This window comes from Odontesthes bonariensis, chromosome 3, assembly GCF_027942865.1.
Source record: "Odontesthes bonariensis isolate fOdoBon6 chromosome 3, fOdoBon6.hap1, whole genome shotgun sequence".
In the NCBI taxonomy this organism is placed as follows: domain Eukaryota; kingdom Metazoa; phylum Chordata; class Actinopteri; order Atheriniformes; family Atherinopsidae; genus Odontesthes; species Odontesthes bonariensis.
In genome coordinates, this window is record NC_134508.1 from 42,753,868 (window position 1) to 42,767,299 (window position 13,432).

Consider the following 13,432-nt stretch of genomic DNA (forward strand, 5'->3'; position numbering starts at 1 on the left):
TCCATCTCTGATACACCCGACAACTGCAGAGTCATCTGAATATTTCTGTAGATGACAGAAGTCTGACTTGTACTGGAAGTCTGAAGTGTACAGAGTGAAAAGGAATGGTGAGAGTACAGTCCCCTGTGGTGCTCCTGTGCTGCTGATCACCTGGTTAGACACACAATTCTTCAGTCTGACAAACTGTGGTCTGTTTGTCAGGTAGTCATTAATCCAGGTGATTTTAGAGGCCTCCACCTGAGTCTTCTGGAGTTTCAGATGAAGCAGATCAGGCTGGATTGTGTTAAATGCACTGGAGAAATCAAAGAACATGATCCTCACAGTGCTGCCTGCTTTGTCCAGATGACAGTGGGTTTGTTGAAGCAGGTGTATGATAGCGTCTTCAACTCCAACTCCATGGCGATAAGCAAACTGCAGGGGGTCCTGATATGTGCTGGTTTGCTTACACAGGTGGGTCAACAGGAGTCTCTCCAGGACCTTCATGATGTGGGATGTCAGGGCAACAGGTCTGTAGTCATTGATGTCTGAAGGATGAGGTTTCTTTGGTACCGGAACCAGACAGGATGTCTTCCACAACAGTGGTACCTTCTCTTGGGTCAAGCTAAGGTTGAAAAGGTGTTGCAGAATCCCACAGAGCTGCTCTGCACAGGCCTTCAGGACTCGGGGGCTGACACCATCTGGACCTGCAGCCTTGTTCCGGTTTAGTCTCTCCAACTGCCTCTTCACCTGACTTCTAGAAACAGAAAAGTGGGAGGGGGAGGCAAAGGGGACAGCAGCATCTCTTGATTGGGTTGAAGACAAACTAGTGGAAGCAGAAGAATCCATGACTGAGGTGTCTAATCTAACTGGGTGTCAGATTCACAGCTAGATGACAAGGTTGGTTGTTCCGATGCTGAGGAATCATACTTGGTCTCTTTATAAAATTGCAGAATTAGAGGCAAGGCTTTAGCCTGCCTTGAATACAACTCCTGATTTCAGACCTGCCTTAAATATCCAAAAGAGAAAATAGATGAACATTTTTAGAATTCAGATTTTTATGAATCATACCAGCTGGAAAACTATAGACAATCATATTCAACCTGAAAAATCTATCATTCATGATTTTTCTCCAAATTTCTCAATACCCTTTTCTTGGAAACAATTGAGTTGCAATCCTATTTTTGTGGGTTTTTTCTTTGTTTTTGTTTGTATATACTGTATAATTAAGAGGAGCAGCCGGTTGATTGGGGGGAATGTCTTATGATGGTCCATCCAATGAAAATACTGCATCACCTGAACTAACATTTCATACATTATACCCTGATAACAGTTATGATGATGAAGAATGAATAAAAAAGAGGCATAGCCTGTGACACCAAATAACATTTCAAAACACATCAAACCACAGAGAGAAGCTCTTAAACACCATCAGAGAGTTTCGTTAGGCTTACACACAGCTCATGTAGCAGTATGATACTATTGGACTTTGCTATCTCTGTCAGTAACCGGAGAGGAAGATGAACAGATTAATTATCAGCCAATAAAGGGCATAATTTAGCTCGACGCTGTGTGGCTGTCACAGATGGATTTATCTGCTTTGGAAGAACTGCATCACATCTATCCATGGAAAAGCTGACTCATGATCTCACACATGATAACCACCCACAAACAATATTGACTGATGCGTTGTCACACTGGGAATGTGATCAAACACAGTGGATAAATGGAATCACTGGCGTGGTTCTGCAGAGAGGAAGACCCTAAGAGAAGAAAGCAGTGTTTGTGTTCACACATGCTGAAAGGGAAAATGTAGGCATGCATTTGATGTGCTGACGCTCAGACAGGTTTCGCAAGTGTATTGTGCAAGTCAACATTCCCAGAAGCATACGATTGGTGCAGTCTGCTGCCCTCTGTTGTCAACCTGCAGCTGACTCTGAGCAGCAATGCTGGATGGTTACCATGATGTTTAAGACTGAACATGTATCAAATTCAATAAGACTTTAAAACATGGAAAGTAAGTGTTATTTGATACAGCTCTCACACCTCATCTCTCTCAAACGTCACCATTGCTGTGCAATGTTTTCCATTGTAGATTTAAAAAGATAATCCTGAAAAGTAGAAGTGAGATATTTGAAGAAGAGGAGCCCTTGAGGCAAAAGGAGGTATTCACTTGTAGGCTTCTTTTTTTAGTTTTTACAAAGGATAAAAAAAACTGTACAATAAACAATAAACTGCAGTAAATCACACAATGATAATAATAAAAAAACTGCCCAATTTTCTTGCAGCACAGCCACTACTCTTCACCATCTAATCTTCACTTAATTTCTTCTTATCTCCATTTAAGATCAAAGCTGGATTGGCCTGAATGCTTCTCTGTAATACACTACTTTCATTTCAGTGTCTAAGCTCTGATGTGGTTTTATTAGACTTTAACTGATATGAATGTCAGTTCATATCAGTTCCTGGAATTCTGACGAACGGAGCAAAGCTAACAGCTGCTCAAAATGGGGCTGCAGAGGAGCACTATTTTACCATGTTAAACAATGTAAAAAATATCTTTGTAGTTTGACAAAAGGGTGGTTAAAGACAATTTAACAGTGCTTTCTTGTGTATTACGTTTACATCCTTTTTTTTTTTAACAAAAAAGGCCTCTGTCACTACATGTCATTGTATGCAAAGTTTCTATATCCTGCCATTGATCAGCTAACTGAGAATTCTGCCTGTGTAATCACAAATTACTTATTACAAGACAGTAAAAAAATACATCAAAAGCATATAGTGCATAAGCACTTGCCATCTATCAAATCTTTGTAAAAGTAATGCCCGGCACTAAATCACCAAACAAAATCCTTATGAATTCAGCTGGTTAGCCAAAGGATTCGTTGGGCAGCCACAGGGCATGCAATGATGAGGTCATGGAAAATAGTGACAAAGTACTGATGACGCTGTGTAACATTTAGTACATATCGCTTTTGAGTTGAGTTGTTTTAAATGTCAAAATTTCCCTCTTCTGTGAATTTTGACCACTGTCAGGTCCTCCACACAGCCCCACTTAGATCAATAAGACAGATAGATAAATAAACAAATAAAGTGAAGGAGGGGTGGTTGCAATGTATTGTCCAGTAACTATACTATACAGTATATCTAGTTTTTATATAGTTTTTTGCTTATATTTTTTTCTAAGAAATTATACAGCAAAACTGCTGTAACATTGATGTACAATGAACCAGCTGTCATTTATTCATTGGCTGAATATTGCCACCAAAGGTCTGGTTCTTCTCATGTTGTAGAAACAAGGTGGATCCAGACCAACATATATATAGTTGTCTTGATAACCCTTTGAAGCTTAGACTGATAATCAGAGATCACACCCCTGCATGTGTGGGACGCTGCCTCAATAGCCGGATGTGTTTGGCCCTACACAGAGAGGAAAGAGGCCACCCAGAACAGAATAGTATGTGTCACCTCTGACTCACTGAAAAGTTTCCTGAGCAAACTTTGCATCACTCTGACATGGTGATGCTCTGCTGATGTGACATAGACCCATAACTATGCTATACTAACTTCTTAAGTGGTGTTATTTGTTGATATAGATTTAATAGTGCACAACTAAATCATTCTTAACATATGTTGCTATACTCTGACTGAATATCCATTGCTCTGGTTCACAGGAAGTTTTCTTCTGACAGCTGTGGCTTGGAACAAAACAAGAACTGAATATCATCGACAGAAACTTGCAGCTGGAATATCAGTAATGAAGGCACTGATTGATATGTGATCATTAGTTGAAACATAGTACAGTATTCACAAGTTCGCTGCATACATAATTATGATAACATTTCGAAGGCTCTCTGTGCTTGTGAATCTGAAATATCTGATTCTGGTGTACTGATGTTATTGTTAGATGAACAGATGTGGCATTAACCATGTCGGATATTTGGGACCTGCTTTCTGTTCCCTAAGAGCATTAAAGTTGTCATACGTCAAATAATGTGGTTGAAAACAGTTTTACTCTGGAAAGCTGTTTTCCCCTTAATGAACTTGAAGGATAATTCCATTTTTTTTAATGAATGTGGTGATTGTGGCTCTACACACATAAACAAAGCGTACTGTACAATCAGTCAGTCAGTCAGGGGCCTGTACTATGAAGCAGGTTCAACATGTTCAACATATCTGGCTAAACTAATCCTCACAGTGGCAAGCTCTCTTAAAAAGTGGAAGATAAACACCATTGTCAGTCTGAGGAAGCCTGAGAAAGCTTTTATTTTTTCAGTTTCTAACAGAATCAATTAGTCAATTAGTGCATTTACATGTGTTAATCTAACCTACTACGGACCTAGTTGCCATTGTGATGCCAAGTCTGTGATAGTGACAACACAGAGTTGCACCTGAAGTTACCTCACTAAAGACCTTCTTACACAAGCCAAAACACCCACTAATACCCACCAATGTCTGGCTTTTGAGTGTGATGTTAAAGTGCTTAATCAATGCTGTGATCAAGGGTGCAAGAGCAGGTCCAGCTCACTTTTTCTTGACTGCTACAACTTACAGATGATAAGAAATTGATCAATTCTACTTGTCTGTGAGACAACTGGCAGCTAACTCTGTGCCGATGTGTGAGCTTAACGCCCATCATTCTGTTAAAAATAATAAACAAGTCTAATCATCTCAGAGAGTTGTGATGATAAGAAACCAACACAGCCTGCAGGATACAGTGTGCCATTGCTTCATTTTGTTAGAGGCTTGTCATGGACAGGTCCTAAGAGCACCAAGGGTCAATCTGCTACTACAGGAGACAGAAAAGGATTTAATCAGTTTGAATTAGCCAGTATACCTGGTTTAAAAAAACATTTAAATATGCACTTTTTGATGTAAAGATGGCATAAAACACTAACCCTGTTTCGTAGTACAAAACACTGGGTGCCCTGTTTCTCCAGCGTAGACAGCAAAATGGCTCTTTCAAAATTTCGGTTCACTCCTAGTGTGACTCGACAGTGCATTCATTTATATAAATCATATTTCTGACAACCTTCAGAGATGCTTTTTGCCTTGAATATGCACTGTTTTGTGTGGCACATGATTTTCTCCACTAAGCAACTAAGCCATGATAAAGTGAAATATACCAGCCTGAAATATTGAGATATAAGAATAGCTCCATGTTTGAATTATATATATATATATATATATAAATATATATATATATATATAAATATATATACACACACACACACTACAGCATCCATTTCAGAACATATGCTGGTTAACTTACGAGCCAATAGTTTCAGCACTAAAAGACTAATCTAAAAGTTTGTATCAGTCAAACTGTGGTGTTTATTTATTCAGTGACCTGTGAGAAAACCTCCTCCCTAGTTTCCAACTGAGATGCCATCAATTGGGATGTATTAATAGGCTGGGGTAAAAAAGCACGCATACTTTCCGGGTGGGAATGTCAAAGGGTGTAACACACAATAAATGTTCCTTGTGGAGCAAGTGATAAAAACAGGACAAGAAGATGAGCTCAGAGATGGTGAGAAGCTGTTTGTTTCAAAAATAACATTGAAATCATAATCAGTTAGGAATTTACAGTAAAATGGATTCATATTGTTTGACTTTCTTAACGTTGTGTATTTGGTGTTGGTGCATGTTTCTGCTTGATGCCAGTAGGTGGGGATGTTGGCTCACTGGTAGGTAAGAATTGAAATATGGAAAAACGGAACCTGACACACTGCACTTTCAATTAAAAAAATGGCAGCAATTTTCTAATTTATTGGATGGTTTGTGGAAACGTGGCAGATTCATCCCTGCGCATCACACAGGAAATTGTCTAGTAAGAACAAGATTGCATGATGTTTACCCTGAGAATATTACAAGCAGTGACATACAAAGAGGTGTCCTGTAATAGAGGAAAGACTATAACACATGATACAGATGTTCAAACAGTTCAGTTCCCCTTTGGATCAATAATATAATGAATGCTGGAAAGGACTGTTCAATGTTTTCTAGTGAGATTTGCACTGAATTTGAACTCTTAGATTAAATCAGATCAATAAAAATATGATATACAGCAAAGGCTGTAAAGGGTATAGATTTCTCTACCCACAACAAACTAATGTGCATTGACGTACATGTTACATGATCAGCCAGTATGAAACAGACATTCCAGAAGGATAAAGTCTGTTTTCTTTTGGTCACACTCAAAGAAAACTCAAAGTATCCTTCACTGTCCAAAAACATAACATGAATTCGCACATTATTTATCCATCCATCCATCCATCCATTTTCTATACCCGCTTAATCCGTCGGTCGGGTCGCGGGGGGGCTGGAGCCTATCCCAGCGCTCATTGGGCGAGAGGCGGGGTACACCCTGGACAGGCCAGTGCCACATTATTTAGTTAGTTTAAAACATTCAGCTTAATTTATTCAATAAAAAAAATATATATAAAAAAAGTCTTGTGCACACATGTACTGCCAATTTGGACCAGTCCCCCAAAAAAGTGAAAAATAAAACTAATACAACAAAAAATTTTATGTTATGTTATATTACTGGAAAAAAACTGGAAAAAAAAGTGCTTACCACCACACTACCATGCAGTCAAAGCACACAATTGTTTAGCTTTTTCTCAATTTAATTGATTGGAGATTAAATTCAAAATAGTTAGACTTCTTTTTATGCTTCACTTGAACTTTCTGTATAATTATTGTATAATTATTTGGTACATTCATTTTGAAAAGCTTTCATTATTTTTTGTCAGTTTTGGGACAACACAAGTGCCCCTAATTTCTACTTTTGCAAATCTTTATTCCTTTCTGCAAAAATAATTGTCATGAAAATGAATATTTTTCAAAGTATAGCGTAAAGAAAAGTGCAAACCACCAACCCCGACTTGTGCAGTGAGCTGTGCAGGAACTCGGCACAATCTGCAAACTCTTTGATCACACAAGAAAAATGTATAAAAGCTTAATGACAGAGGCAGAAAAACACTTTGGTACATACAAGGACAAGGCGTCTGAGGAAATATTATCACAGAAAATCTGCAGACAAACTACCAAAGTGAAAAGTTACATGTTAAGCAACTTTTTACAAAATTCTTGAATATGAGTGAAATTTGATACATTACAAACATGTGAATCCAAGTAAAACATATAGCACCATATGAAATATGCAGTTTTTGTCCCAGTCTGTTACATTCTGTCGGATGTGAAGAAGACATAGATTCTGACCAGGAATAAGGTCATTTTCCCCTGCCTCAGCAGTTTCATCTGCACGTCTATGAGGAACTCTTTGGGTTCACGGAGTTTTCTCTGCAGGTAGACAGCACCTGTGAAGCTATTCAACTTGCGGGTGCTGAAGTAGCCATCTTCATTGCCCTTCGTGATGCTGATGACTATGTTGTCACCAGCGTAGGCAGGGGACGGTCCGATTCGAAAGATCTGGGCTGGAAGGATGATGTTGGTCCGGAAGCTGAGCTGGTAGTAAGTGATTCGCACTGGAGAGTTCTGACAGTCTAATGAGTTGGCGGGACAACTGAGCCGCTCACAGCGTCTGACAGGAACCAGGGAAGACGGATAACAGAAAAGGAGAGATATGCAAGATAAAATGTTGAAGAATGTCTTGGTTGCATTGAAAAACTACAAACAAGGACAGCTTTTTTTTTGCTAAAATGATAGGTTTTCCAGCAAATCATAGTGAAAATTTAATAAATTAAATATATATTTTATTCACAACAATAACAGCGCAGGCGATAAGGGTAATGTGGTGTAACTCCTAGAGCATTTATTGTAGATTTGTAGTAGTACCTGCTTACAGTGGATTACAGTGGACTCGTGTGTGTATTGACAGTTTGAAGATCAAAAAGATAAAATCTAGTGTACATGCCAGCTTATCTCTGACAGCTGTTTGAGTTGATGAAAATAACAGCAAAACGTTATGAAGTCATTTAATTGCAGGTTGAATTTTGTTTGATGCTAATGCTACTGTTCAGGACCCCTGATGACATATATTAGTAATGCTCCCCTCCTTTGAATAAAAAGAGATTTCCTGATAAAGTTAATGTGTTAATATTAATGGTTATGTCTCCAGAATAACAACTAATACCTACCACGGTGAACAGATCCCTCCATTGTGAAGATAAGGTAATATTTCCTTCGGGATCCATAAAATATCTATCTATCTATTTATTTCCGGTAAAACTATTGTCTTAAGTCTGTTGAAGCAGCTGCTTCTTAAGTGTTATTCCAGTGTACAAAGCTGGTAGAAAAACATAAACTGTATTTAATTCCTTTAGTTATTTATTAATTTTTCCATTCTGTTTCTGTGTATGTGGTGTGTGTGTGTGCCTGTGTCATTTTTCTCTTGATAGCCCTCTATTAATGTATTGGACACCATTAATGTTAACTTATTAAAATAATCTTACAACATCTATTATCTATCATTTTCCATTTCTTTTTTTCTATTTTTACATGTTTCGTTTTTTTTAAAGCCATTTGTTAATTATTATCTTTGGCCTTCACATATTTTTACTCCTGGTGGTACAAGTGCCACCAGGAGAAAAAAACGGTGGAAATCCATGCGCACGGATTACTAAACTGTGCTCTCGGTTTTGCAATAATAATCTGTGTGCATGGTTTTCCATGGTTTTTTTTGTATGTTTTTTTTTCTCCTGGTGGCACTTGCTGTGCAAATAAAAAATGTTGAAAAAAGAAAAGTGACTGCATTGACAGTCGGTAAATTTGATAAATATTTTAAATATTGGATTTTATTTTATTGTGTCATCTAACCTTTGATTATACAGTAAACTATAATCCGGTAGTTCAATTTCTGTCAAGTCAAAACAAGTTCTAAAGTTAATTTTAATATTGTTTTTTTTTGTCTGTTGTACAGTATATTTCTGCTCCTTTGCTTTTGCCTGGTTTTGCTAATTTGGCCTTTACTGTTTGTATTTTGATTAATTAAAGTTACAGAACAAAGAACCCAACTTTCAGAAATTAAAATAATGTTTTTATTCTATTAATTTTCACAATATAAGTGTACCTTAAGTTCATGTTAAAACCTGAAAGCCAATAAGCTTTACTAGGTTTGCTAATTACTAGCCTAGTCTGTGTACAGTCCTTGCTAAATTGCTAAATGGGTTGTTGTGGTGGACTCGGAAATGACTTTTCGAGCTGAACGATTAATCGACCTTAGTGACAAGCTGACTGAATGATTAAAAAAAGAGATTTTAGCAACCTAAAACATATTTCTACCAGTTTTTGTCACCAGTAATTTTCGGTTTTACCTGTGTCGAACAAGATTGTATGCAGTTTAGCTAGGTTCAGTAAGCTAGTTTAGGAAGCTTCTTTGGAACAGGTGTGAAAACTGTGCATCAGAAAAAAGGTGTACAAGTTAGTCAATCCTGGAAATACATATGCTTAAACTGTGGGTCTCTGTGATGATAATTGGAAATGATGTTAAAATAGTAGAGTTGCCACTTGTAGAGCTGCTATCTGCCACCACTGTCACCTGCTGTGAGTAGTTAAAAACAATAAAAACAGAACAACTTAGCCATGCAGGCTCATTGGGGAGAGCAGTATAACAGAAGCTGAAGAGCATTCCTAGTCTGCATTCTGATGCTTTATAACAGCTTATCCATAAGAATTTACTGCTTAGAATAGACCTTGATTTAGTGCAACATCAAATTTGCACAACTCATGCCAGGCCAAGAGAGTCTTGGAATTGACACGGGGCAGATCAGGAGACATTTTAATCTCAGCTTTCTGTCTGTGGGTGACAAATCTATTCATGAATGAAATATGCCTTTCCTTGGCAAGCAAAGCCATGCCACACTAAGGGTAAAAGGCTGTCTCTAGATACGATGTCTGGAGGGTGTGGGGATAGGGTTAGGTGTGTGTGTTTGTCGTTTCTTTCCAGTGAAGCGGGGAGAACAGAGACAGCTCCAGGAAGCTCCCAGCTGATCAAAGCCATCTGACATCATTGTACAGCTCGATGGGAGTCATGTTCAGTTACCAGCTATCCAGCTCGGACTCACAACTAACAAGGCCCCTCTGTGAACGACTGCAAGGACATGCGTGCACATTGTTTCACAGCCTGAGGGGACCTAAATAGAAACCTACTGAAAAAAAACCTTATGAATAGAAATACTGAAGACCAATGCATCAAGGGGCAGTATGCATCAGTACCAAAATAAATAAACAAACAAACAAACAAAAACACTATGTGAATGCTGGATGGATCCAAAGCTTGATTTCCTTGTAGTTCGATAAAGTAAAAATCATAAAGTGTTCATACATAAACTTTATCAAAGCAAAATATTTCAAGATTTAAAAGGCAGATGAGAGATCATCTAAATAAGACTCACGTGTCGGACACCCTCTTGTAGTTGTGAGGGCAGTCAAACGAGAGACACCTGAAGCCTCCCTGCAGGTTATAGCAGGTCTTTCCGAGGGAGCAATTGTGGATGCCAGTCGTGCATTCATCAACATCTGGAAATAGAACCGGTATGAGTAATACTATAAACAGTACCAGCACCCAACTCAGAGTCAGTCCACTCATTCTGACTCATTTTTGGGCTTTAACCCATACCATATGGCCATGGAGGTTAAGCTTGGCATGTGTTCTGATGTCAATCATAACTCAATCATTTATTTAGTTACTAATGTTTGAAAAATATAAGTTGAGGGAACAGTTTAGCCTTTTAGAAAATACAGTCTGTTGAAGATATGAAGCTAGAGTCAGCTTGTAATTAGTGTAGCTTAGCATAAATACCTATGTCTTAGCTGCCAGGATAGATTTGTGGATTAGGAGAGATGGATGCAGTACCAAACATTCTGCACTGCTGCCAATTTTTGCCACAAACTCAATATAAAGGAAATATTTGTGAAATCTTTGACAGAACATCTTATATTGATTTAGTTTTGCTGTATTTCAGTAAAATACAAAAAGATGCATAGGGCAGTAGTTCCTAGTAGTTGTGGAAAGCAAAAACAATACATCAGTGTATGTAAACTGATCTAATATTTTCTGCATGTTTATTTATTATTGAACAGTCAGTATATTACTCCTTAGGGTTTAACTGCAGTACTTTAATCGTGTAGTTGTTATCAGCTCAAATGTTATCTTTGGCGCCGATTTACGTTTCTGCTGGTGGGTACTCACCATGCTTGCGTGACTCGTTATTTTGACACGCACACGCTCTCGTTCACAAACACACACAGTCTACACACTGGTGATGCATACGAGAAGTTAATGTCAATGTAACCTAAAGCAAAATGCTCCGATGAAGACAAGGAAAACCAAAATCCACAAATCCAACAGTGCAAACCTCACAAAATGCTTTGGTTTTTTTGCAGCATCGTAGTCTATCCATGGGTATTCACCTTTCCAGCTAGCTTGAAAAGTCCGACCTTTTTTCTGCCTAACATCTGCAGTGCCACTGTCCTCAGTCGTTGACATGGTAGAGTTCTCACTGGAAGACGGTGTCGGGTCGGTGGATACATTTGGTATTTTTGTGGTAAATTTGTCCATTTTTTTGGCTAAATCAACCACTATGCTTGTTTAACAGCAAGTTGCCGTCCAGCCTTTTTGGCGGTTTATCTGACATCACAATGCAATGCGTTAATAGGTAGCGGAGTAGTCAGTAGCAAATCAATGACAAGTGTAGGCTGCCTGGCACACATGGGTACTCGGGAGCACCCACGGAATCAGCGCCTATGCCTGTCGTGAGAGGCCGCACCACCACACAAAACTCTGGAAGCCTCTCTAGAGGTACAGTTTTCTCATGTTGTTCTGCTACAGAAGTTCATATCAAGCTGACAAGAACTGCTTTGTGTTATCCAGAATGGCGGTGTATAGGAGCAGCCAAAAAATATATGATTATAATCTGGTGCAAAACATCTTCTTGTTCTCAATAGAGAAAGAGAAACATATGGTGTACTTGTACCGTGTCCCTATCAGGATAGATTTGCCGTCCCAAACAAAAAAGCACCAAACCAGACTAATGGATAGGAATGCATGTCGGAAGGGGCCTAATTAGTCTTATTCTTTCACTACAATTCTTTTCTTAAAGGGACACTATGTAATATATTAAGTCATTTATTAGCTCAAATCAACATATTCATTCATAAATTAGTCCTCATTGGTGTAAAATGATCTCTGTCAAAAATCTCACTTATCCTCCTGAGTGAAGAATAACTAGTCTGTACCTACATAGAGCGGGCAAGCTCTATGGAGGCTGCCATGTCCTTCCGGTCTATGAAAAACGACGAAGGGCAGAGAGGGACATAAAGCACTTCGAATCACGTTTTCCCCAACGCCAGCAAGCGGAAATTATGACATTTTGACGTCAGGTTTGCACGCAGGTATAAACAGAGCCAGTCTACGCCATTAGACATTCTCTGGTATAAACCAGCCTGAACGGCCTGCACTTTTGTTCGCAATGGAAGACCATAGTTATGCCACGCCACAGGAGAAGGGATCCTCGTCTCCAAAAAAGCGAGAAAGAGAATTGAAAATGCAACGTGAGCTTCTTGACACATACCGCCTGCCGTAGTTCAACGCACATTTGAAAACGCGAGGCGCTAGAGAGCAAATTCATTCGACTTTGCAAAATAAAATTGCACCACTAGATGGGGGAAGAAATTACACAGTGTCCCTTTAAAAGGAAACTTAAGATATTTGAGCACTGGCACATTTCTGCACAACTGATATCATAAATGAATGCACTATTGAACTTTGCCCAATTTTTATCATCTGCCTCAGCAGAACAATTTTTATGCCTGCTACTCTGTAAGCAGCATATCACCGTTGGTTTTTTTGATCCTTACAAGCAAAAAGTATTAAAGTACATATAAATCAGTTTCTAAACATGTTTTAACGCACAATTATTCATGCCTCTGTGACAAACTATGAGTTCATTGAAAGCTCACCTTTGCAGGTGTGTCCATTGGCTGACATAACGTATCCATCAGGAGGACAGGCACACTGGTAGCTGCCTGGAACATTGATGCACTGGAAGGTGCAGAGGTTCCCGATGCTCTGGGAGCACTCGTCAATATCTGTTAAATATATGCAAACTTGCTCATCAGTTACTGTAGATTTAAGTCCAATCAGAACACCAAAGGGGTTAAAAGTAAGCAGTGTGTGTGTGTGTGTGTTTTTTAAGCTAGTTTAGCATACTTTAGTATGGATTCCTGTCTTAGGCATTTGCATTATAGTGTCATTATTTTTATATGATTAATAGCTTATCTGTGTTATCCACAATGTTCGACCTTTAACCCTGGTCAATATCTATATCTAGCTGAGAAACATATGGTGTGCTTGTACTGTGTCCCTAATTAAATCAATTTGATAAGCTAAAATATACACATGATGAACTAAACAAACTGTAACTTTGAAATATCAGATTCAGAAATTTATAGTAACTTCAGTGTCATAAGGTAAGTTGAATGGCGGCAGTTC

The 13,432-nt window shown here is 38.6% G+C and overlaps 1 protein-coding gene across 1 annotated transcript in view; it reads right to left on the reverse strand.

Annotated features, from left to right (window-relative positions):
• Window positions 1–5,730: 5,730 nt before the first annotated feature.
• The window catches only part of fbln2 (fibulin 2), a gene marked incomplete at its 5' end in the record, with an annotated part of 114,344 nt that continues 106,642 nt past the window's right edge, over window positions 5,731–13,432 (reverse strand). The window contains 3 exons of the mRNA XM_075460751.1: window positions 5,731–7,522; window positions 10,335–10,458; window positions 12,901–13,029. Of these exons, the coding sequence (XP_075316866.1) occupies window positions 7,162–7,522; window positions 10,335–10,458; window positions 12,901–13,029 (614 nt within the window). The remainder of the gene's footprint in view (window positions 7,523–10,334; window positions 10,459–12,900; window positions 13,030–13,432) is intronic.